The following is a 26,512-nucleotide window of genomic DNA, read 5'->3' on the forward strand; positions in this document are numbered from 1 at the left end:
AAGAAGACTGGTTTAGTGACAAAGCCTTCTTGTATTGGTTCAGTGACAAAATGGACTTCAACACTGGTTAAGTCACAAAATGGCTGCTTCTGCTGTTGGTAGACTATGGTGCACTTTAACCCTGGCTACATTGCAATATATTAGGAAATTTCAGTGGCATGCTGGGATTAGCAAACTACAACTCAAAGAATGAGGTTTAAAAGCATTTTAAAAAAAAATCGGGAACACTGTATTACTGTATGGCTTATGTGGACTCTATCACCATGGTAGATACAAGTGGTAATGTCTAGATTACATGTGTGAGTGATAGCATGGGTCACAATGGTTGTCTTCATCACTAAATCCCCCTTTTACATGCTAAAACGTTTTTTTTTCTTCATTTTTTTATATTGCTCATAATTGTTAATAATTTATAATATCAGCATTAAAAAAAACATCAAACTAAAGGATTTAAAATAAAAATAATAAAAAAATCTTAGCTGTAGTGTTTGTATAGGAAAAGTTAGGTTGCTCTGCTACTAAGGTGGTCTACACCTCACATTAAGTAGCCCCGTGGCTGTTCCACCAAACTGAACCCGCCCCTTGCCAAGCAGACGGGTCCTCCCATTGTCCATCTGTACAAGTCTGGAGCAGAATACAAGAGAAGGCGTGACACAACCCCCAGTCCTCCATAGTCCGTAAGAACACTTTCTTATGCTTGCTTTTTTTTTGTTTTGTCCTCTCCAAACCTTTTAAAATTTCCATGGGTATCTTTGAAACTAAAAATATGGGTTTTGGCACTTTATGGAAATAGAAATTAATCTGTGAAATGAAAAGCAGGGAAAAAAACCATAAAGGGATTAACTATGTGGAGAAGTAAAATCACTATTTACAATAGGAACACCAACAGATACTAAGGTTGTCTTTTATATGCTGCTCTTTTTTTGAACGGTTATAGTATTTGTTTCTTGAAGAGTTCGCCAACCCTGTGTATGCTCCTACAAAATCCTCCGAACGTAGACTGGAATGGATTAAAGACAAGTGTCAGGCTGCAGTCCCTTGTACCCGGCTCGGAAGGCTCTCCTTGGTTTTTCGACTCTTCTAGGAGAATCGCGGAGCCGAGCGATCATTTGTGGTGGTCCTCTTCAGTTTGACTCCGCGGCGGATTGCATTGAGCATATCCTCTCCCTGTGGTGCATCTGCCAGGGCAGTATCTGCTGTCTCAGGTTCTGGTGGGCCTGTGGGTTCAGGAATGACAGGACCATCTCGTTCATCTTCTTCGTCATCATTTTCTGACCGGCCTGGTCTTTGTTCTTCTGCAATAATGCCCTGGGTTCCCGGGACCGGGGGGTTTACAGAAGCTTGCCCACTCCATAAAGACGTAGGTATTTCACCGCCTAGCATGGTTCCTTCAGTGATAGATGGCGAGTCAGGACTCTGCTCAGGTGTCTCTTCACTGGTGCTGCTGGGTAGCCCACCTGGAAAGTCTGGGACAGTTGGGGTTTTGACCGGGATAACTGGTGTCTTTATTGGAATGGGACCTCCTCCGATGGTACCGCGTCTCACTGATGGCTTCGTGGAAGGTGTCCTCCGGATGGTGGCCACACCAGGAGTGACTATTACAGGAGCAAAGTTGGCTGGCAATCCTGCGGTGGATGCAGGGCGCTTGGCCTGAAACATTCTGCGGTATGACTGACTGATGTCACTGTTTCTTGGGATGGTGGAGGACTTGTCAAAATCCTGTTGCTCTTGCTCCTGATCTCCGCTCACTGAGAAGTAATCATAATCTGAAACTAGAAACAAAAGAGAGAGGTATAAGTGTTCAGTGCATTTCTTGTAGAAGACATTAGGGTTTTATTTATCAATGAAGCTGGGGGAAATGCTGTCTTGTATAGTCATTTTTCACCACAACATACTAACCAGGATATCCCTTTCATTCTCCCAGAGAGACAAAAAGAAACATCTAAATGGTCGCTATGAGTAAAAATAACAGTTCTTCCTAAACAATGCTAACTGAGATGTATGGACTTTACACATGGCAGGTCAGTCTGACATAGGAAGTATACTGACCCAACACTTTCAGTCCATTTCCAACTGCCATTATGCAAGGAGTACAGTACGGACACATTTTTGCTGAGATTCATGCAACAGGGAAGCAGGCAAAGCTTTCACCTTTGATGCACGGATTCAGTGACTGCATATCAATTACCCTTGTTGTGGGGTACATTGGCAGATAAATCAAGGTACGCACAGGCACCTCTTAGTGTTAGATTCAATATCTGTCATTAGTGACAGATTTACTTTCAGTAAGAAATGTCACCCAGTGTCCATGTAAATTTGGATAGAGCGGTGAGGGGTTATAGCCCTTTGAGGCTTTTATTGATATCTATGGCTCCACCGGCAAGATTCACTATTTCAATCTGAAATGTTGACAAATAGAGGGGCAATCGTCCAAAGGGGACACTTGTTCCAGTGACTACTAAGAGCTGTTTTCCTTAGAGTCACTTCCTCTAGTGCATACAGCACAGAAGCTAAAGAAAATCACCTCAATGAGACTCATACAACTAAAAACAAAATGATCGGTTTTATCTATTACGTATTCTATCCACATAAAAAAAAGTTTTGGCTTTAAATGCACCATTTAGCTTGTGCCATGGCATCAAGAGTCACAAAGCCTGGCAGACTTTCAGACTTCCAATGCTCTGACACTAAGTTAAAAAGTTAGGCTCAGGCAAGTAAAGTTATGCAAAGTGGGAAATAGAAAATCTGCATAATTCAGCCTTCCACCAATTTAAGACCAAATATTCGGATTGTTGCATAAGCCCCGTTATGACTGTCTCGCTTTAATATAGCAAAATACAGCTGGATTTGGTAAGTTTGTTTCTAATTGGTGCCTGTGTGTTAACACATTGTTCTCATCTATGATGATTTAGAATGAGGACTAGGGTGCCCCATACCTTGTGATGGAATGGTGTCTTCTGAACAGCATGGGGTAGTGGTTTGTGTACTGTATCCACTGGAGCATTGCAGAGAATCCCGACTGCTCCTCTGTGTATCCAGCTGTAGGCCTCTGCTCAGGGCAAGAGCAAGATCGTCACAGTTTTCTGCTTCTTCTCCTTGCTGTTGAGGGACACAAGAAAGACCGTGAATAAATGAAACCTTCACAGAAAAGGACAGATGTGCAAAGCTGAGGAAATCAGAATTGGGCAACCTGCAGGCTTTCAATTGTTAAGAAACTACTGTTAAAGCTGGTATGGCTGCCCAGCCATGCTTAGACTTCTGGAGATCCTATGAGCAGTGCTGACATGTCTAACCCTTTGCTGAAGGCCTGCAGGTTGTTTCCAGACCAGAGGTGCCCAAAATGTGGATTACGATCTAATCAGATATATTATTAACTCTTCTAAAAAAACCTTTGTGGAATCCTAGAAAAAAAAAGCATTTGGAAACTCAATGATATTACTGAAAGAATAATGTCTATGCCCTCATCTATCTGTGAGTAGACAGGAGCTACATTTGCATTCAGGGGGATCCACAGTCAAACCACAGTTCAGTTAACATGAGATAGAGTTATTCCATTTATACATGGAGCAATAGAATCAAATACAACAATCAGTGAAGAAGTTCATTTATGTGTTTTTAAAAAAAAAATCAGATGGGACATAACCCAAAATACAATGTGATAGGTCTAGGGTCATAACTGGGATAGGCTAATCTCTAGTTCTAAAATTGTAAGCTGATAATCTATGCTCGATTGGTAAAACAAATGGCTGGGCACCTCTGCTCTAGGCCACAAGTAAACAAAAATCCATTTTGGCAAGCTTCAGTGCTTAAGGATCAAATCAAAATTGACAGTCACAAAGCATAAAGAAAAGAAATCTAGAATGTTGAAACAGCCCCGTCATGGACATTGCTGTGCTAAAGCGTACTATATTGCAGTTGTTAAGAGTTTTTAATTAAGCTGAAAAAAAAAACAAGCACAGTGTCCTGAAGACCAGTGTTAGCAGCTACAGAAAGATGAGGAGAATCTGAGAACAAAGGGTTAGAGACGTGCTATTTGGTCAAATGACACTTTACCCTTGATGCCACGAGCATTCTTGTACTGCGGGGTGAATAAGTCTCACTAATCAGTCCAGGATGCATGAACTGGGCTCCTGAAGATGTCTCGACTTCACGTTTGCGTCTCTGAAGCGTGTTCATCGTAGGCTGGTCGTACGGACCTGGCTTAGCCCAGTCCTGAATGAAAGGTTAGGATATGTACATGGATGTTCCCAACATTACTTTTTTTTTTTTGTCTCCCCCAAAGCAAGCACACAGACGTGAGAGAATAGAATAAATCAGGGCTGGATTTTTCATCATGCCAGGCTCCTCAAAATCCCTGACTGGCGTAGAGAGGCCACATGAAGCTGGGCTTATAACTGACCAGAAAATGTCTACAAGCCTTTAAAAAGGCCCTTTCTCAATTGTGGGTAACAGCATGCAAATGTTATAGCAAACATCTAGAAATGTGCTCGGAGGGAAAGCTGTAACTAGGGACCTGCAGTGCAAGGACCTCCCTTCTTCATTCCTTCAGCAACTCTGTGATCTCTGCACCTCTTTTGCGGCTTCTGGATCAGTACCGCGCTAGTGAGCAGATAACCAGTTATTGGGGGGGGAGGGGGGTGGAAGCTCCAACTTTGGGAAAGCAAAGTCCTGCCTCTATCATGACTCCACCTCCATAAAATGAGACACAATGTGGAACATGGCAAGTTAGGTCTGTAATAGGGAAAAGCCTGCAGGAAGCCCACAGGCAATGCTGGTAACTAGTTATTTTCCCACTGATTTAATTAATACTTTGCCAAGGAGAGGTGGTTTCTTATCAGAAAGCTTACATATGCAATATATGGCCAAAAAGTATGTGATACCCCTCCATAGTGAAAAGTACTATTGATGCAAAGACATTTTAGGCAATTGTGCACTTTCAACATTGTGGCACCAGTTTTGGGAAGGCCCTTTTCTGTTCCAGCATGACTGAGCCCCTTTGTAACAGCCAGGCTCCATTAAGACCTGGTTTGATGAGTTGGGTGTGGAGGAACTTGAGTGGCCTGCACACAGCAGTGATCTCAATCGCACCAAATACATTTGGGATAATTTATAATGGCCACTGTAAGCTAGGTTTTTTCATCAAACATCAGTACCTGACCTCACAAGTGCTCTTTTGGCTGAATGGGGACAAATTCCCACAAACACACTCCAAAATCTTGTGGAAAGCCTTTCCAGAAGGCAAATATAAAACCACGTGAAAAGAAAGGACTTCATTTATTGAACATTGCATGTATGAACCCATATGGTTATCAGAAAATAGTATTTTTCTGCCATAGTGCTTCTTCAACTTGACCAATCCTAAAGCCCTGGTATCCAGTGATGTAAATCCAGCCCTGATAAAAGTACAAAAGTACAAAAGAATATTAATTGGAAGGGGCCATCAAAATAAATGACAGCATGATCTCTTAAAAGTACTACTGTAAAGGAGTTATGAATCACCCACATATTGAGGAGTGCTACAGAAGGAGAGCAACAGAAATTTAAAGTGGGAGACTTTATATTGAAAACCATTATTTTGTTAGGACGTCTCTTCAGTGAAGGACCTTTTAATCATGTAACTGTTTTCAAGTAAGTATGATATAGATCTAGGCTGTGATGGAGGAGTAACACTAGGCCACACTGATCAGTATCTGATGGAGGATTCGGATTGACTGAATCAGTACAGTTTTTCATCTGACACTTATAATGAAGGTCCCATGGTTCCCCCACACTATAACACCTTTCCCCATCTCACCAAGAGATGGGGCACCTATAGGGAAGTGCTGATGAAATGTCCATTGGCTTCATGGAGTACCCTATCCATTCAGCACAGCCTCAACACTTATTTTAAGAAAGGTGGAAACAGCCCAACAAACACCAATTTGTATTCCAATTTCTCAATATTTTACGTTAATCTTTTCCCCCAAATTGTGCCAATAATAATGCCACCTTGAAGTGTATTTAAACCCTTCTCCTTTTGTTAAATATACTGTTATAAGTGTTTTGTTAGATCCGTCACACAAGTGCCAAAGACCTGTTGATTTTGCTAAAAATCCAGTGAATTTGCAACTTCCTATGAGTATTGTCAGCCTTGCTCAGTTCACCCTTTGAAGATAACAGAACCCCTCCCCCAGATTATGAAGATGGGGGAGGTTGTAGTTATAACACACTTCCTGTCATAGGGTGGCACTGCTGCTCCCTTATACATGCAGTACAGTGAATGAATGTTGCCACCGAGGGCCGGAAGTTTGTTACTGGCAGAATCAAAATGGACAAAAAAGGAATCTAAGGCCCCTTTCACATGGCCGTTCTGTCAGTTAGTTTTTGACCCATAATTGCGGACTGCAATGCATCCCTATGGACAGCCACATGTAAGTAGATGTATGTTCCACCTATATCCACCCACTTGCGGGTCGGTTTAGGTTCATCAGACCAAATGCAAAAAGTTTGCATCTAGGTTTTATTGACCTGACCAGATGTGAGCAGACAAAAGGTGGGCCCATCCCATTTACCAGCCACCTACAGCGATTACATGGGTATATCTTTCCTCCATCCCAACATAGAGGAAAACTCAAAATGGACATAAATGTCACATACGTGACATCCATCTCCGTTCGAGTTCAACTCAGCAGGGGATGAGACTTGGAATGGACAGTGCCCATGTGAAAATAGCCCAATGCTGCCACCACACCTAAACACCCGGCCACTTATATAGTAATTACATGGATCCAGCTTCCCTCCATCCCAAGAGGAAAAGTCAGAATGGTTATGAATGTCACATATGACATCCGTCTACATTCTGATGCAACTCAGCAAGGGATCCATCTAGGAACGGACTGCACCCATGTGATTGGTGCCTAATGCTGACACCTTATCGAAGGTCTTTTAAGCTGTATTATATTACATTTTTGCCAATGCAGGGAGGTTGGGGATGAAACTTTCCTTTGATTTTTTTTTTCTGTCTTTGCAACATTTTGGCCGTTTCTATTTTTCTCTACTTTTTAACGATTTCTACACTGCAACTCTGTATATCAAACTTCTATTACCAGGGAGAAAAACCAGAGGAAGTTTAGTTATCCAATAGGGCAAACCACAGCAAAGTGATAAGGAATCATTCTACAGTTAAAGTAGGATCAACTGGATGAAAAACAGTTATATGGCCAAAAGTCCCCTTCAAATGACAATCCCATGCAAGACAAATAATTGCCAAAAAATACAATAAAGGAAGAAACTGATTAAAGAACAGAGTTTCAGGTAAGAAAACAAAATTGGCTGACAGTGAAAGGTTTGGCACTGCACATAATCCTACTAACGTCACCATAACATATCTCACGTGTTCCCAGCCTCAGAGCTGAGTGTACTGAATGTAGAGCACATTAGCTTTTCCACTTGTGTGTATAATATGCATGTTTATGTATAAAGCTTGGGTACTACTTTAGCCAGTAAAGGGTGTTACTTAGGGTGGCCATACACTGTGCAAATTTTGGCCGGTTCTTGAGGAACCGGATGAAATACGCACAGCGGGTGCCGCTGTTGGCATCCTTTCAGCCGGCATTCCCCGATGAGCTGATCGAAGGAGCCGGTTGTAAAATCTTCGTACGACCAGAGGTGGCAGCCAATGAGCTGCCGCCTCTGCTCTGTTCGGGTATTCTGACAGTGGCTGCTGTCGGAACACAATGCAATCAGTGGGGATTCCTCGATCGACACACTCGTAGTGTTGGAGGAATCTGCTCTATTTTTTGGGTTCAGCCTGCTGGTTGAATGAGAAAAATAGAGCAGTGTATAAACAGTCTAAAACGCTAAACTTCCATTAATCGATGGCTAAGAGGGCACGGCACTGTACTATTGGTTTTAGGATTATATAAAACGTTATATATTTATTGTGTTATTAGTGTAATTCAAATGCTTTTTACGTTATAATGTATCCTTATGGAAGGTGCTCTGGCTAGAAACATTAGCTATAACAAGCATAATTAAAAAAAAAACGTTGCCATTAAAATGAACAGTACAGGACTATTTCCATGCTTGACGTGGACAAGCCATGAACGGGAATTGTAAGAATCTGAATCCCCACTCTTACATTGCTATAGTGGTGAAGCCTTTCATTGAGGTGTGGTTGCTGTTATTTAGTTGTAGTCTCTCCCTGACCTTTTTCCAACCTGAGCTCAGGTATAACCAACACACTCTCTGGGCTCCTGGAGGGAGGGTAGAACTGTCAATTTACAACGCCCTTTGTTTTCTTTAATTGATTTGCGACAGCATCTTTGTTGTATGACAATTTTTGAATGTCTGTTACAGCACTGATCTCTGTCAGTTAGGACACAGTTGTAGTCACACACTCAGCCTGACACTTCCGCTCTTACTGGGAAAGAATACAATAAAAAAAAATCAAGAACTCTGAGAGGTAAGGCTGCATTATTATAACAATTCAAGAGTGGAGATTTAGATGATTAAAAATATCCACTGGTGATTGGTTGTCTTTAAAGGAGAACTATGGGGTCAGTGCTTTCCCCCATAGCTCTCCTATGGGTAACGGGAGGACACAAACTAGCGTCCTCCCTTCACCCAAAGCTGTAGCTCGCCGTATACTGAGATGACGCAGACGGGACGGATCCTGACAATACTGTATGGATCCTCCCAGCTACGCGATTGACAGCTGCCTCTGCCTATTTAGAGGCAGAGCCAGCTGTGCCCGCCCCCTGCCCCGTCCATTCCGCCAGTCAGCGCTGGAGGATCGGACACGGGAGGGGGGAATCCCTGCAGGGAGCCCTGAGGGACAGTCACGGCTCTCTGCAGGCACAGGATCGGGAAGTGAGCGAGCGACGGTATGTGTTCGCTCACTTCCCGATCTACTGATCCGTTGGTGACAGTTTCATTGTCACACGCCGGCTCGAACTATGAGGCTTTTCACTCACCTCATAGTTCTCCTTTAAAGCCCAATTTTGGGCTCTCCCATGTTAAATATGTAAGAAAAATGATCAATTCCATGGACCTAAAACTACATGACAAATAACGCCAATGCTGAGAGAGCCAGCACAGTGTATGTGATATATATAATATCAGGCTCTGAATTACAAATACTTCTACTCTTTACCTTCTATTCCCATCATAAAGCTTTTTAATGCATGAATATTCTCTGACACTTCGGGCAGAGATGGTGAGCTCAGTGGGGTTGTGCGGTGTGGAATTAACAGAGATGCTCAAAACCGTACAGAAATCAGGAAGATTAGAAGATGACAGGAAATGAGACGATGAGGGGAAAAAAAAAAAGCTGCACCACACAAACACAAACCTTCCAGGTAGGGACCTTAGATGACGGCAACATGCTCGGACCAATGGTGTAATAGTGATAGTCTGGGAGGGCGGAGCTAGATCGGGTCCAGGGGCGGGACACTGGGAGCGGGAAATGGGTGAAATGGCCTGCCATAGGCAATTCGCCATAGTGATGATACCCATTAGACAGCTGGAGACGGACAACATGAAGGAAGGGAAAAAACAGAAACAGGGAACAAAAAGCAAAATCAATATAATGGCAAAAGTGACTAAAATCAAATTGAGATTGATCCACCTCTAAACCCAGAGGTGGCAGCCATTTTGTTGATGGTACCAAAAAACAAGGAAGATGGGAGGTATTTACGGCGCTGGTCACTTTATCGAAAATCCATAAAAGCAGCTACAAAAGATTGCTGAAATGTTTCAGTCCACCAAGGGACCTTAATCATAGGTCTCTTGATGGACTGAAACATGGTAGCAATCTTTGTAGCTGCTTTTATGCCTTTCCAATAAAGAGACGCCATTAAGAGGATTCCTACTAGTGCCAGCTCTTTTCTACTTCATTTTGCTGATTGGGTCTGGCAGAGACTTACGCTGAGCACCGCGGTTCCCATGAAATATTGGGTCTAAGAAGGTAGAGAGGCTTTATTCTTGCATTGTATGGAAGTATTTCCATAGCAACCACATTCTATGTTCACTCTTCTACCCCAGGTTAGGGTATGAAAGGGAACACATAACTGGCTTTGATAGACAACACATGCTCCTTCCTTCCACAGACCCATTATCCTAAAACATGAGGCCCACTGAGGCACAATTATAACAAATAGCAGATGGTGATATCACTTAGACCCATTTCTTTAGATGTAATGTACTATGACCCATGCCAGGTGTAGGCAACCTCAGCGCTCCAGCTGTTGTGGAACTACAAGCCCCATGAGGCATTGCAAGACTGACAGCTACAGATAGGACTCCTAGAGGTAGAGGCTTCATGGAATTTGTAGTTTCACCACAGTTGCAGTGCCAAGGTTGCCTACCCCTGACCTATGCAATGTACTATGGCCAAGGCTTAATTTTCACGACTATTGTTTCAGCTCACAAAATGGCTGCCATAACTCGAGGAGATGATGGGTCTGTGCAAAATAAAAAACAAAAATGACGAATGATAATGAAATGGCAGTAGGGTAAACTGATATGTGATAAAATAATAATAAATACAATTAAACTGAATAACAATTCGAATTTCAAAGTATATGGAACAAACAACCTCTACATACAAAATATCTTCACAGCTGATGGAAAAAAACCACACAAAAATAAATTGCTTTAGAACCCTAAAATGCATTAGCGGAATATGAAAACATTATCACAAGTATTAAAATGGTAAAATAAATATCGGTACAGAGTACAATGTCTGCGGCTGCACACAGGTCAGATAGAATGAGATTGCAGATAAGAAGAAAGATTATAAGGTGAACGCCGGGCACAGAGATGTTGGTAAGTTCTGACGTGTAAACAAATGTTACCTTTGCTACGGTGTAATAAATGTCCAGATCGCCGCACGGTACAGAGCTCCCGCTATACATTTTGCCAGCTCCGGATATGAGAGTTGGGGGTCTTAAAGATGGAAGATCTAGTGTCTTTATTCCACCCCCCACCCCTTGGCTTTTCACAAAAGGCCATGTACTCTATGAAGGGTTGTAAGAATTGATATCTTTGTCTTATTCAAATATTTCAGGCTTTGTAACTCTATCCCAGAGTCTGAACAATTCCACAACCTACAAATGAAACACTATATATATATACTATACCAGTCTTGCCTCATGCTCCCCAATATCGCACCTACAACATTCACAACTATCTGCTCTAACTCAGCATCACCAATATAACATCCTTCTATGGTCATCTTAATCCCATACACCACACCCGAAAAACTATCCTGGTAAGAGGACACAGTGAAAGTTTTCAATATAGAAATGGAATATATAGAATGGAATAGCAAACCTAAAACCACAAAACACGGGGCTATCTACACTAGTAAAACAGCAATGAAACTTCAGAATAGATGATACCAGGGTCAATCAAAAAGTAATGCCTCCATGTCTGTAATTTGAGATCTATTAGAGTGACTAGTGATTAGAACCATGGATCTGCAGTTAAAACAACGAGCTGTAATTGAATTTCTGGCGAAAGAGGGTTGGGCACCTAAGGAAATCCATAATGTAAACCAAACTCCAGGATGTAAACAAACAATGGAGGCCGGGCCTGTCAGAACTTGGTAAGTACGCATCTGTGCAGGGGGAGGGTGGGATCTATTCACATAAAAAGTCAGTGGGGATGTACTGTGCAGGTGCGTCAAGGAAAGGGGAACCTTGGCTGCAAGATGTAAATGAACAATGGAGGTCGGGCATATGCACAAGAAGAGAGTGGGATCTATTCTCATAGCAGTCCCTGGCCATGTACTGCACAGGTGCAGCCAGGAGAGAGGATCCTTCATTGCAGGATGTAAACAAACAATGGAGGCCCGGCCTGTAAGAACTCAGTAAGTATGCATCTGTGCAGGGGGAGGCTGGGATTGGTTGGGTCAGCTTAGGGGCCAAAAGGAAAAGTGCTCTATGTTTTAAAGTGCACCCATACTTTTACCCATCATGCAAGATTATTTGTGTCATATTCTTGCCATTCCGGTCTCATTACACTTGTAGCATTATTGTACATACTAAATATTGTCTATAGTCTACACACTGTTATGTCATTGCTGTTAACAGACTAACCTGTGACCGATAACATCTTTTTATTATGTAACGCATTTTGCCTATATAAAACCTCAATAAAAGAAATATCTTGAATTCTGTACCGAGCCTTCTACAACTTTGCCCGTGTTTATTACTTTATTCCACACAAGGTAATTTGCTCTGATTTATTGGTTCTCAGGCCAGGCAGTCAGTACAGAGTATACACTTTACATTTTATCTTGATGACAGTATCTGGGATTGCAGCAGTTCAGGAGACAATGTGAAAGGTGTTAGCGTGGATGATAATAAATGACAGTTAGTTCCCGGGGTACTAATCAGCTGTACACATTGTAATATAGGAATAGTTCACCAGAAGGGAAAACAATCCTCACCTTGTCGGTGGAGGCCCACGCTCCCATGGTGGAACCGGAGCTCACGGACGTGGGAGAACTGCACTCGCTGACCGATTGGCAAGTCTCAGACGCTTCAGAGGAGGCAGAGCTGGAAGAATTCTGGAACAAGGGAGAAGAATGGACGGGGGAAGGGGGGATTGTGAGCAAACGAGGAGAGAAGCAGCTGAAACTTCAGAGTTGTTACATTTCATTTGAAGACATTTGTATAGAACATGAGTCAGATCCTCTGCCAGGCTTTTATTGCCGTCTGTGCTCTTGTTTGGGACATTCGTCCTTACTACAGGTCCTGGTGGCTATTGTCACTGAGTAAAAAATGATGGGAAATCCCAAACTCTGTAATTGTCATCAGAACAGGAAATGAGCAGAAAACCTCCAATGGGCAAATCTGCTCTGGTGACATCTAAAAGGGGATTATCACCTTTTTTGCAGAGATTTCCTCTTACTTCCTGCTTTGTCTCAAGGACAGGAAGTGAAGGGACACAGAGGAAAAACAAGACAAAGATACTTAACTACATCCTACTCTAACCAAAAAAATAAAGTTTTGCCTTTACATACACTTTAAATGGAGGGGGCCGATACAAGACCAGTCACCCTGCACAACGAGAGAGAGCAGCAGTGATAGGTCTTTATTAGAGGAGGGGGCGGATACAAGACCAGTCACCCTGCACAATGAGAGAGAGCAGCAGTAGCCGGTCTTTATTACAGGAGGGGCGGATACAAGACCAGTCACCCTGCAGAAGGAGAGAGCAGCAGTGACCGGTCTTTATTACAGGAAGCTCCTGTACAGAAGCAAAGTTTTCACACCTGTTTACTGCACTGATGTGGAAGAAATACACAAAGCACATCAAGATTCCTGTAAGAATAGACATGTCTCTTGGCTGGCAGCTATTGTCAGGTTTTTTTTATTTTTATTGGAGTCCAGGACCCCATCGGGTAGAATTACTCTCACATCCTGTTCCTGTCTCAATGTTGTAGCTGGGACTAGAAGTGAGGGAAAATCACCAACAGTGACAAAGCCAGCAACAAAACCCTTTTTTTTTTAGAATGGGGTAGGGCTAAAGAACCTTTGTCAGGTTTTTATTGCTGTCTATGTCCCATATTCATATTGTCTTTCACTTCCTGTCTGCAACAAGTTGTCACTTGAAATGGAAATGAGGAAAAATCTCCCTAACGAGGCCTCAGACAGCAATAAAACTCCAATGGGGGTTCTGACCCTTCCCTAATGTATTAAAAAAACAATACATAGAACCCAACAACGGTGCAGGTTAGTGCCACGACCCCCGACACATCACAGAATGAGAACCACAGACTTCAGGGTCTTACCTGGTTGACGGCTTCTGGTGGCATAGGGGACGGAGACTTTGACTGAAAAGCATCTTGGGAAATGAAGCCGGAATCGTGCGAGGAGACGCTGGACAGCCTCATTGGCGCCTGCTGGGGCAGATTGGAGCTGCGATAGCGATAGTGTGAAGTGGGTGAGTGTGAGTGCGAGCCGCTCGACCTCGAGTCACTACTGTTAACGCTGTTCAGACTGCTGTGTAAGACAAAGGGGAGGGAGAGGAGAGGAAAAGACGAGGGGCGGGCAGCAAAATGTGGGGACAGAGGAGTGAAGGGAATGAAAAGAAAATACAAAGGAGAGGGGGAAAAAGGGGAGGGAAGAAAATCAAGCACCAAATTATAACTCCACAAATTTCCAGCAAGCAGGCAGCAAGACCAACAAATGACAGACACACAGTACGACAACAACAGTATCTCACATTTCAGGCGGCTGGGCATGCTTCTTCAGGGACATCAGGGTGCCTGAAGATATAACCCTCCCCAACTCTAACAAAAATGTTTTGCCAGGTGCTGGGTTTTTCTTTGCACATTTGCAAACTTTTTAAAGCCACCCGAGGTCATCGATGCCCAGGCCAAGCAGCAGAAGCATGTGTCATTTTACTGGACAATATCTTTATGACTAATCTTCCGAGCTAAATCATGTTTGTGGGGTTTTTTTTAAGGACATAAGACTTATTTGGTACACTGTTTTAATGAAAAAATACTATTTTTTTTTTCTAGGCAGACAAATGTACTTTTTTTATAAATTTTTCTATTTTTAATGTATTATCTTTTTTTAATACTGTACTAGTATTTATTAATTACAGTGCTACAGAGATGGCACTACAGACGCCACTGCAGACTGAAGGTGGCAGTGTTCATCTAAAGATTGAAGGCTCTTCTTTTCTCAGTGAAGCCTCCAGGATGCATGTGGTCACTATCTCATAGCTGTATCTGTAAAGAATAAGTCAAGGCAACTGGACTTGCTGTATTTTTCTTGAAGACGTTTCACTGGTCATCCAACCAGCTTTCTCAATTCCCAATTGAGAAAGCTGGTTGGATGACCAGTGAAACTTCAACAAAAATACAGCAAGTCCGGTTGCCTTGACTTATTCTTTACAGATATACCATGGCCTGGATGAATGAGAACCTTCACAGACATATCTCATAGCCGACACCGGGATCACATGATCAGGAACTACTTTGATTGCTTCCCAAATGTAATTGGGGACCTGAGTTGTCAGTTATCGCAGGGATTGAGAGCCAGCATCTGCACAAAGAGTCGGCTGGTAGCTGTCAAACAGGGGACGTTTATAAATGTATCCCCAGCAAGGGGCATCATATTGGGAAATGTTTATATACAGATTGCCAGTGGGAGGGGGTTAAATTTAAAAAAAAAAAAAAACACAGGATGTAAAATGCATATAAACACTAGCTGGAGTGCTTAAAATACATCATCCTCTGCATTAAAACATCGTGGAGCTAAGGAAGTTTTCAAAAACACAAGTGTTGGGCCCTACAAATATACATTCAGCCACAAGGTGGCACTGTAATGCAACAAAACGTAGCTCTGAACAGCCTGTCCAATGGAACAGGGACATGAGCTACAGTTTAAAGGAAAATTCTATTCCATCTTTTAAAAAAAATGATATAGTATATATAATAAAAGCCATTCTGTAATTTAAGGGCAGTATGAATTACATTTCCACAGACACTGTAATTTTCTAAAATGGTCCAAAAATTAAGTTGTCACTTCCATTGGAATATGGCAAATTGAAGGCATTTCGTACATGCCCCAGAAATCTAATATGAGTCTGTGTGAATGGCACAATGCTGAGATACAAATCAAATTCCAGGCATCCACTGCCACAGGAGATTTATATATTGTTGAGGCTCCTCCGCTGTAAAAGGATGCCTACATTGCAGCTTTTCTCATTACAACACTGAGATTGCTCTGGGTGGTTGTTGTGAAGGCCGTTCCTCCCAACTACAAATCAATCTGAGAAATCACATGGCGATAACGAAAAAATTTTTTCAGAACAGAGAAAGTTAAGAAAAAAAAATAAAAATAAAAATAAAAGGTTGCTAAATACCGTGCACTGTATATTTCCATAAACTATATGTATTAGGGATGCACCAAAATTTCTTCTGCCAAAACACCACCCAAAAATGGTACTATGAGCAAAATACCAATAGTACAAAAACAGGCGAAAATTCCCCATCTTCTCTCCTCCCAGCTGTGTGACGGTTGCACACTTCAGTCTGTGTACCCACTGGCATCACAAGGGCGGCCCACACCCGGGTGACACCAAAATGACTGACCGTCATTTTGGTGTCACCCCCTCTGAAAAGTCAGGCACTCGGTCATTGACTGAGAGCCCCGACAGCATCAGGAGAGAGCAGGGGACCCAGCAGAACACCGCCTCAATCCACCAGGTGAACGTCCCCTCCTCTCTCTACCGGTATCCTCCACCAAGATGGCAGCCGACAAGCGTCAATAAGATGGCCGTGCGAATACGTCACGGCGGGGTGTCACCCGGTCTTCGCTCCGGGTGAGACCTGGCCTCAGGACACCCCTGTGTGTACCCCTCCGATCCCCGCTGCTCCTCGCCACTTGTGTCGGCAGAGACAGCAGAGATCGGAGGGGTCACAGAGCAGATCAAGCTGCCGGCTCTCAGCGGGGAGGAGAGAAGCTGCCAGGGGGCCAAGCAGGGCGGAAAGCTCTGGCGGGAGGGGGCGGAGCTTCAGGATCGGTATATATGTTAAATATTTACTGATCCTTCACTGTAATGAGCAAACACGGAGTCATCAGTCCTGATCACTTGGTGTTTGAGGATTAACTGAGGATTACTAAATCCCCAGTTATGAATGAACAGGAAGTGCCATACATCACTTCCTGTTTATTTATGAATGGGGACATAGCAAATATTTGCCATCTGCTCACTTTAATAATGAACAGGAAGCAGCTCAGTACAGAGGCTTCCTGTCCATTCATGACTGGGTTGATAATAAATATTTACTATCCCTAGATTGTGAATGTAATAAGAGCTTCCTGTTCATTGAGTGCTGGGGCTGGGGCTGTAGAAAAAGATTAAGGCTTTGTCCTTGAGGAGATTGTGTCTTCAATCTCTATTTCTATTTTAAAAGGGAAATATCAGGGGTCTGAACCCTGATATTTGCCCAAAACCCCCAACAAAAATATATAAATAAAATAATTTTTTTTTACAAATTTTAAAAAGGTTGGAAAAAAAGTTAATTTTCCATTTTGGTTTCAGCCAGACAGACAAATTTTGGAATTTCGGTTTCAGTCTAAACATTTCATTTTGGTGCATCCCTTAAATACAGTATATATTCTATAAGGGAATTTGTTTCCAAAAAAACTGGTGCTACACTTGCACTTAAAAACAATATGTAGGATACTGCATGTACCAGATCTGTATATATATCTTCCACAGATCAATCTGGATAGATTATATATATATATATATATACACACACACACACACACACACACATATACACAGTGTATGTGCGCACAAACACTGAGATTACACAAGGTCAACACAAACTTGCTGGATTCTTCATGCTGCTGAAGTTCCCATGAAAACTCCATAGGATATCAGAGGGAATACGCATTACTAGGAGAGACATGGGAAATACCTACCAGAAAAATAACTGGGGGTTCAAACACCATTCGCTATATAGGCCAAAGGCAGCATGCTATTAAAACCATTTCAGAGATCCAAAACAGTTTGTCTGAGGTGAGTGCGAGGACATGAATTAATTCAGTACACACAGGGGTCTGTGTAACAAGCAGGCAGATTCTTCTTATGTACCGGTACATCGGTCAGTCTCTACAAAGACTAAATCATTCATAACAAAAAACGTAAACAGCAACCCCATCCATAATAGACTATTCATTTCTCTGTTGGGTCTTCCCTGCCGGCCATGACCATACCAGAGGAAGCGGGACAGGCCAGGTATATTAGGCTACTGTTATCAGCCGGATATCTCCATATATTGTTTTATATATCTCCATATATTGTTTTATGCAGAGTTCACTAGACTGTGCAAGATTTATAAATGTTCTGCTTTCCTGCATTCTGCTTTACAGGGTTAGTTCACACAAAACCCTCCTAACCCTCCTGGTCCCTGTTGCACTTAGCTGCAACAATGACCATAGCCCGCCACCCATGCCAGCTAATAAAGGTCTCGACACTTAAAAACATCACCACACAGCCTTGGGGGCTGTATAGCAACATAATGCTTGCAGCGGGGAGTTATCACTGGCGAGAGTGGCCATGTAACCGCCCTGGTGAATCACGATCTCTTCTGAGTCTTCTTTCTACTGGAAGGGCGTCTCGGAAGAAAAAAAAAAAAGAGATTCTCATTGGCCGGTGCAGTCAAGTGGCGGCTCTCCATTGTATGTATTATGTTGCTATACAGCCTCCAGGACTGTATAGTGAAGTTTTTAAGTGTTGCATGGAGGCCGATGATCAATATTGTAAAAAAGTGACCCAAGAGGGTGGGGCGTCTCAGAAGAAGAGATTATCATTGGCCAGCGCAGTCACGTGGCTGCCCTCCATTGCATGCATTATGTTGCTATATAGCCTCCAGGACTGTATTGTGAAGTGTTTAAGCGTTGTGCGGCTGGCAATGGTCATTATTGCAGCTAAGTGCAGCAGGGACCAGAAGGGTGGGGAGGGAGTTGTGAGTTAGTTCACCTTTCCTTTTTTTTGTGTGAACTCTAATGTAGAATGCATCAAAGGCAGAACATTTGTGTGTCTTGCAGTCTAGTGGATTCAATATTAAAAAATATACGGAGATATCAGACTGATAACAATAGCAGTATGCTGCTGTACTTTGAATCATCATAATGTAGGGGAGGAGGCGGGCGTACAAAATATCTTTCAGGACCCCGGGCCCTGTACTGCATATTAGCTGCTAGGTAAAGTGTTGTTATATGAAGTTATACTTCAATAAAGTGTTATTTTTCCATTAGACCCGAGCTGGTCTTAAAATGTATGATTATCAATACACTTTTAATATTCTGCACAAAGCAGCACAAACGGTTAGAAAAGAAAACATGAAATATACTACATGGCCAAAATTTGTGTAGACCATCACATCTAATTAATCTTTCTGACATTCTATTCTAAAACCACAGGCATTAATATGAAGCTGGCTCCCCCTTTGAGGCTATAAGAACCTCCACTCCTCTGAGAAGGCTTTCCACAAGATTTTAGAGTGTGACTGTAGGAATTTGTGCCCATTTAGCTAAAACAGCATTTGTTAGGTCAGGTACTGATGAAGGATGAGAAGACTAGTAATCTGTCTTATAAATTCACCCAAGGTGTTCAAAAAGGTTGAGGTCAGGGCTCTGTCCAAACCAAACTCATCAAACCATGTCTTTAAGGAGTTGGCTTTGTGCAAAGGGGCACAGTCATGCTCTAAAATGTCTTTGTATGTTGTAACAATAAGAGTACCCTTAACCGGAAACACCTCAACTCCTTAATTTGAAGTGGTGTCCACATACTTTTGGCCATATAGTGAATGTGGCAATATGTATGATAGCTATTACTGGTCTGTTGGGGTCAGTTAACATGCATAATTAAAAAAACTGCCCTCAAGGACATTTAGTTAATAAGAATCTTAAGCCAAGAGAAGCCCGGGAGTTTCAGCTTGACTTCAGTTGATGTTTTCTAGCAAATGTATTGCAGACTGGCTGTGAAAACAAAAACGTACCTGCAGACGCTGGACTTGCGCGACATGGTGGTACTGGGAGAGGACGGAGGAGTCTGATAAGACCAGTTATAGTCTGAGCCCTTCAAGTCATGGATCACCTGTTTGGGTGGAAAGAGATCAAACAGGATGTCAAGCCTCCGGGAGGGACTGCAATTGTTGTCAGCAGTGGGTTCAAGCAAGATTCTGAATGATCATTCTATAATCAAAATCCTAAGCCAGAAAGATAGTGCCAAAGTCTCTCACTGCTGGCCGTGCCTGCGCATTGGAGCTCCAGTAGAGCCCCATAGACTATAATGGGGCTCTACAGCAAAGGCATGGCCAGCAGTGAGAGGACTTTGGCTTGAAATGTGGCCACAGGTGCAATGCTTTAAAAAAAAAAAAAAAGAAGAAGAAACTAAGCATTTCATTTTAAAAGAGAACTATGAGGTAAGTGTTTTTCCCCATAGTTCTCTTAAGGGTCACTAGCATGACCCAAAGTTCAGTATATCGCGAGCTACAGCTCGCGGTATACTGAAACCGCCGCAGCCGGGCCGGATCCTGACAATGCTGTCGAGATCCACCCAACTGCGTGAATGACAGCGGGCTCTGCCTATCTAGACGCAGAGCCAGCTTTACCAGCTCCCTCCCCCATCCTTCCTCCAGTCAGCGCTGGAGGATCGGGTAGGGGGGAATCCCTGTGGGGAATAACATATACCTTTCCATCTGTGTACCAACCTGCTCACTGGCAGAGGGTAATTTGTGGGGATCCATGGTGAGAGTCTTCAGATCTTCAGATATCGTCTGTAAATGAGTGATCTCCCCCAACATGGAGATTTCCTCTTCCTGTGGAAGGAGGACAGCAGGTCAACATTGGAGTTAGTGCAGAAGGCCAAGTGTTACCCTTGAACAGAACAAGCATGAGCTCTGATAGAAGGTAAATCAAAGCACTTCACTGATGATGATGCATCTTTATTTACGATAGACTGACAAATAGGTGGACGTACAGACAGATAGATGGGCGGGTGGGTGGACAGATGGTTCTGGATTGACAATTGTTATCAGAGCAGGCCTATGCTGAAATGTTCACGTACAGCTGTGTTAACAGTGTTTCTGGAATGGATAAAGCTGAAACATACCTTTCCTGGGGAAATGCTGCCCTTAGTTTCTTTTAGTGCTGGTCATGTGTCTAATAGGCTGGGCATTTAATCGCATGGTCTTTGCTGAAAGGGAGGATTAGAGAACTAACTGAAATCTCATCCTCCCCTCTTATATAACCAATTGGTCATCTGGCCAACACTGGAGGGAACCCACATCAGCATTTTCCCCAGGTGTCAGAAAGCCAGAGTTCGAGTGTCGCCGTCTGCGCATGCGCAAGCGCCTGTTGTGGACCATAGAGCCATAATAGGAGCAGTGTCTTTGCATGTACGTGCGCGTCATGCTCACGTACGCGCGCGTCATGCGCGTGTTTGTGCGCACGGGCCGATGTGTCATTTGAACAATTGGCGCCAACTGGGCTATAAAGGCTGTGTTCAGCTATCCTCCTATGCTGTCAGATCGTCAGCTTCCTGTGTTCTGTGTTCTCTGTATCCCGATTACCCGTTACTGACCCGGCTTGGACTACCCTCTGTTGTTGCTTGCTCCCTGAAGACCCCGGCTTGTTTTTGACCTTGATTCTGCCTCACCCCCTGTACTACGTTGCCAGCTCGTTGATGACCTCGGCCTGCTTGACGATCCTTCTGCCTTGTGTGTTCTGCTTCCAGCTCCCTCAGCTCATCGGATCTAAAGCCTTCTGGATCCTCTTCGGTGCATCCGCATCCTGCTTCCTGCCCGGATCTACGCACTTCATCTCATCTCACAGATGCAAGAGGCTAACCAGCCTCTGGCACCCTTGCCCCTCTGTGCCCCGGCGCCCCTGTAACCAATCCAGGTGCTCCGGGACCAGAGCTGTGAGAGAGGCCGCCCTCGTCAACTCAGACTCCCCTAAGGTACGTGACACCAGGAGAGTTATTTCACCCCTTCTGGTAAGCAGAGGTTTATCAATGCCAGGAAGGCTGTTAATGTAGCTTGAACATCCAAGCAAGGGCTTCTTTTACGTAATCTCAGTCTTGAATAAGGATACCAGGTACCTTTAATACAAAACAAGCCATTAAGACCTAGTAACTGTGTCTCATAGTACATATCATAATGTTCATAAATAGGGCTCTAAAATCTGACTTGCTCATTGAGCTCATGTGTAGCTCACTCAACCAACTTGCTGCCTAAGAGTGAACCTCCACTTTGCTCACGCAGGACAAAGCAACAGGTTCCTACCATAGCAGTATCTAACACTTGTATTGCCTTGAATCCTCTGCTGCTCTGTTCACAGCCAACAGCGAGGAGTATACGCCCAGTGTAAGTCCAGTTAATCTTTGTACACAGGGCCCTTTCCCCACCACCATGCAATGGCACCTAAGCGGCCATTTGCCAAACATCAGTTGTGTCACGTCGATGGAGGGGGGTGGTTGAGAATTAGAGAAGACCGGTTGCTTAGTCCATGCATGAGCAAAGTAAAAACAAGATCACATAGGGACTCGTACACACGCATACACATGCAGAATCACATACATGTACGCAATAGGTTGAACTTGAGGGACCTGTGTCTTTATTCAACCTCAAATACTATGTAACTATGTAAAGTACAGGTTCACTTTAAGTGATGGCCGTCAACAGGCAGTTAAAGCTGAACACTGGATAGATATAGAAGAAACCAATGAATGAAGCACTGTATTCACTAAAGCAGTGCAAGTACCTGAATGTGACCTGGTAGCAGCCTCTCCTAATCCCAGTTCAGCAGAGCTCAGACTCTGAGAGGGAGAAGCAGCACAAGGAGTTAGTCAGTTGTGTTGCAATGCTCATGCGCCAACAAAGAGCTATCTGAGCTAGCGGAGAAGGGAGCAGAGTGACAGAGAGATAAGCTCATCAGTCTGCTGCTGCTTCTTCTTGGGCTGTGCCAAGCAACAGAAATGAGTAAATCCTGGGACTGGATGGACAGAAATACAAATTCTTTGGTGGGTAAAACAGCTCATATATGTATTATATCAGTGAGTTTATTGCATGGAGTACAGCGCTAAATCTCGCAGTACCAAGAGATGCTAATAAAAAGCATCCTTAAACTGAAACATGCAATAATATAAATGCCAGCGCACTATTGTTCTTTCCCATTCAGTTTTAAAATAAGTTCACATGACAGAAGACATCTCTTCTCTGTTCTGCTCCTGTGAATGGAAGAATAGCATTACACGGTGCCTGTGTGCATAAGTTGGAACATGATGAGGACTTACGATGACAGGCCGCAGCATGGAGATAAAGGAGCAGAAGCGGCTGCGTTCCTCGATCAGGGCTTTCCTCACCGCCTGCTTCTCCGTTTCTTCCAGCAATAAATATTTATCATTGACGTCCTGCAGGGCGCTGTCCAGCTGAGGCTGAATGTCTCCTCTCCCTGCAAGAAACAATCATAGCTCTAAAGATGCCCACAGATAATAGATGGCAGTCACACGAGAAGGCGTGATCCCACCATCCAAGATATTTCCATAAACGTGCATGCTAGGTACACCAAGGTGTGTTTATGTCAATGGAGGGGGGAAGCAATAGGCTGCCCTACTGATGGGTTAATTCTAAAGGAAACAAAAGCAGTCTGATGAAGAAATCTAATATGGCTGATATACAGTATAGTTCCCCCAGAATAGTTGACCGATATCCAAGTCCTCTAGTAGTTGGTCTACAACTTACAATATTTAATACAATAACAAAATCAAGGAAGAACAAGCAGACAAATAATGTGAAAGTCGCCTAAAACTTACTTTAAGGGTAAATATTACAGTAAAAACTAAAAAAATGTGCTTCATACATACAATGTACTATAGTTGGATCATTAACAATGAAACCTAGGCAGGAGCCTAGAGCCCATTGTGTCCAGGGGGCCCAGCTACAAACAGATTGGACAGCCTGCTTGGTCAAAGCTGTGCACCTGCCTGTCACTGCACAAGGGAAGATGCACATGTAGGCAGTTGATCTTTGATGGAGTGGGCCATTGCAGTCATGACAATGCAAATGGGTGGATTTTTTGTTCCTATTGTAATGCTTATCAATGTCAATCAATGGGGTAGGGAAGGGGGTGCAGGGGGTCTTGTGGCAAAGTTCTCTTCTCATCTCCCCTAGGGCCCCACATGGTCCTAATTCATCTTTGCACTGTACTTTGCCTTTAAAGCACATTTTCCACCCCACAGTTTGTGTTCCCGTCACCTACGTTCCTTTTTTGTTGAACATTATACAACTCTGACATGACAGATAAACAGTGCCTGACACTTTCCAAATGTACTTTCCCAGAATGCTTTGCAACCCTTTTTCCCGTCACTCTATAAAATGAAAAATGGCAATCGGCTTGGAGGTGTAAATCCCTCCGGATCAATTATCTGAAGCATCGATTGTCTTATCACAGGCCAAGTCAAGCCGTTCCAATTTGTAAGAGGTTTCCTCTATGATATGCATCTTGCTTCCACAAGAGCCAACTGGGTGGATTAAAGATTGTGTTATATTGGACGTTGACTGCAATAGATGGGTTTTTAATTGCTCATCGGAGTCTCTTATTTGATGGCACGTAAATAGAGAGCATTCTCTTCACACAGCTGAGTGGAATTGATCGTCTCAGAACTATAGATGAGAGAGAGAAAATCCTGATCTTGGAATGAGACATATTCCTAAACAGAGGCGACTTTCTAAAGCCTGCTGAAGGACTCCGCAGGCAGCCGGTTGTAGACTAACCTAGCTGCCAACACAAAATAGGCTGTTATAGATAATAGGTGCCTTACAGAGTCCATTTATCACAAAAGATAATAATCTTTTTAGACAATCATCTGCTGCTGAGCACCTGCTAAACTACATTTTAGCAATATCAACTCATATACCGGCAGATAATCTAACTGCCCATCTCCTACTATAAGTTGAACCTTCAAATGCAGCTCCACTTTAAATAGATTTCTCCAGCATGGGTAAAATGAGGGTTTGATCTCCCCCAGTCTTTGCTGCTTGCTTGGAGATCCTCTTCCATTTGCAGCACTGCCGTTATTGGCTGACCAGTCATTACTGCTATCCCAGATGTTGCCTGGGAGAGTCTCCTCAAATGGCAGCACTGCCGTTATTGGCTGACCAGTCTTTACTGCTATCCCAAGTGATTTTCCGGGAGAGTCTCCTCCATTTGCAGTACTGCCGTTACTGGCTGACCATTGCTACCAGACTACAAGACACAGTAGATAACAGATAACACAGCAATTCTGTATCCTGCCTCCACTCATGGTCTTCCCATACAAGCAAATGGAAAACTCAACTAGCAACTGCTTACTGTGGAGCATTTTGGGATATTGTATGGGACCCATGAAGCCATGGTCACATGATCCAAGCTAAAAGGGACAGGGGACTAAACGCCAGGCAAAGCCAGCATGTCTTTAGAATTCAGTGGCTCTGGTCCTATCCTTCTGCAAAGATCACATGAACGGATATACAGATCCTAGGATAGACTTCAGCAGGACGTATATACACGTATATATATCTGTAGTTACACTGAAAGTGTAAAAAAAAATTATATTTTCTAAGGATGTATTTTATGTATAAAACCTAACAAATTGCAGAGCTAATATTGGCAGTTCCTTCAGACGCGGTCTGTTCTGACGGCGGGTTTGTGCAGTGTATGAAGCGAGCGCGGAGCTCCTGTCACTCAATGCAGGCTGTGGTTGCCATGGAAACTAGAGAAGTTCTTTAAAAAGCTATAAGGGAGGATAATGACTTACTACACTGCCGTCTGTGCGAAGTCTGGCGGAGTGTAGGGAAACACACAAATGCACTTCCTTAACTTCACTGTCAGCCTACCCCCAGGGGGGGTACAGCCAGCAGTATCGAGAGGCCTTCTTATTATAGACATAAATCTGGTAGTATAAAAGGACTCTCCTCTGCTGCCAATGAAAAGTATTATTATTTTCATACAGGAAATGAATGTAATAAACTGTAAAGTCCAATCTGTAATTTGGTAATAAACATATTGCTGTGAAAAGGAGGGAGGCGCACGCAGGGAAAATGACCAGAGGACTTCAGATGCAGACAGGGGCTCTTTGCTGCCGCAGCAGGGCAGCGTTCCAGTCTCCATGGCAATCACTCCACATCCATCACAGACATGTCAATATACCGAAGCCAAGAGCATTTGCAAGAAAATCAAGATGATGCCAGCGGCATTAATTTTGTTAGCCAGAAAAGCCCCTCTAATGCTCGTTTCTTTTATTACTAAGGGTGTGGTTTCCCAGACTTTGGGACTAAGCTCCACTGACCATGCTCAAGCCTACTGTGAGCACCTCAGTAGAGGGAGCGTGGGCAAGAGGGGGAGCGTGGGCAAGAGGGGGAGCGTGGGCAAGAGGGGGAGGGAGGACAGGGGGTAGAATATTGACAGGGGGTGGAATGTGGCTAGAGGGAAGAATGATTGCGCCAAACCAACTGCTGACAAACATGATGTACTCTCCACACAACTTTCAAGGTGCAGGGAGTGTACTCCATGATTTGTCTCATTAAGCCCTAAAGAAGGGGGTGTGTTCTGGACCACCGAAACGCGCTGGCTGCTCTACTTGAATGCCCCCTGACCCCAATGGGATAAACTTGTATCTGGACTATTTTATTTCATGTGGAGCTTCATCTACCAAGGGGAGAATGTAGACAGGGTCAGGGCTCAGCAACAAATGCATACCGGGGGTTTGGGGCCTGCAGAAGGAAGCAAAGCTTTTTTGATGACAACTTCCTGCTTTCCTGGATACAAATATGTCAATTTAAGCTTAAGTCAAGCCTAAGTAATGACTTGTTATGGCTTCATCTGCAATGTTTGGACAAAGGTTCTCAGATAGAAAAGTGGCAGCAGAACGTACCTTTCTTGGCCTTTTTCTGAAGTTTAAGAGTGTCTGATGACTTTTTCTTGATTTCTTGACGAGCCTTTTTGTACTCTGA

At 43.4% G+C, this 26,512-nt stretch overlaps 1 protein-coding gene across 3 annotated transcripts in view; it reads right to left on the reverse strand.

Moving 5' to 3' along the window:
• Nucleotides 1–908: 908 nt before the first annotated feature.
• Nucleotides 909–26,512, reverse strand: part of MTSS1 (MTSS1, I-BAR domain containing) — a 155,871-nt gene continuing 130,267 nt past the window's right edge. The window contains exons 6-15 of one of the 3 annotated variants that reach the window (XM_018562232.1): nt 26,434–26,508; nt 22,816–22,973; nt 20,231–20,338; nt 19,517–19,614; nt 13,778–13,988; nt 12,434–12,553; nt 9,332–9,502; nt 4,054–4,212; nt 2,937–3,099; nt 909–1,772 (exon numbers count right to left, since the gene is read on the reverse strand). In XM_018562232.1, coding sequence (XP_018417734.1) covers nt 1,081–1,772; nt 2,937–3,099; nt 4,054–4,212; nt 9,332–9,502; nt 12,434–12,553; nt 13,778–13,988; nt 19,517–19,614; nt 20,231–20,338; nt 22,816–22,973; nt 26,434–26,508 — 1,955 coding nt within the window. In that variant the 3' untranslated portion in view covers nt 909–1,080. The remainder of the gene's footprint in view (nt 1,773–2,936; nt 3,100–4,053; nt 4,213–9,331; nt 9,503–12,433; nt 12,554–13,777; nt 13,989–19,516; nt 19,615–20,230; nt 20,339–22,815; nt 22,974–26,433; nt 26,509–26,512) is intronic. The other 2 variants (XM_018562233.1, XM_018562234.1) reach the window with 2 other exon arrangements.

Source organism: Nanorana parkeri, unplaced genomic scaffold (genome assembly GCF_000935625.1).
Source record: "Nanorana parkeri isolate BGI_ZX_2015 unplaced genomic scaffold, ASM93562v1 scaffold566, whole genome shotgun sequence".
NCBI classification, from domain to species: Eukaryota; Metazoa; Chordata; class Amphibia; order Anura; family Dicroglossidae; genus Nanorana; species Nanorana parkeri.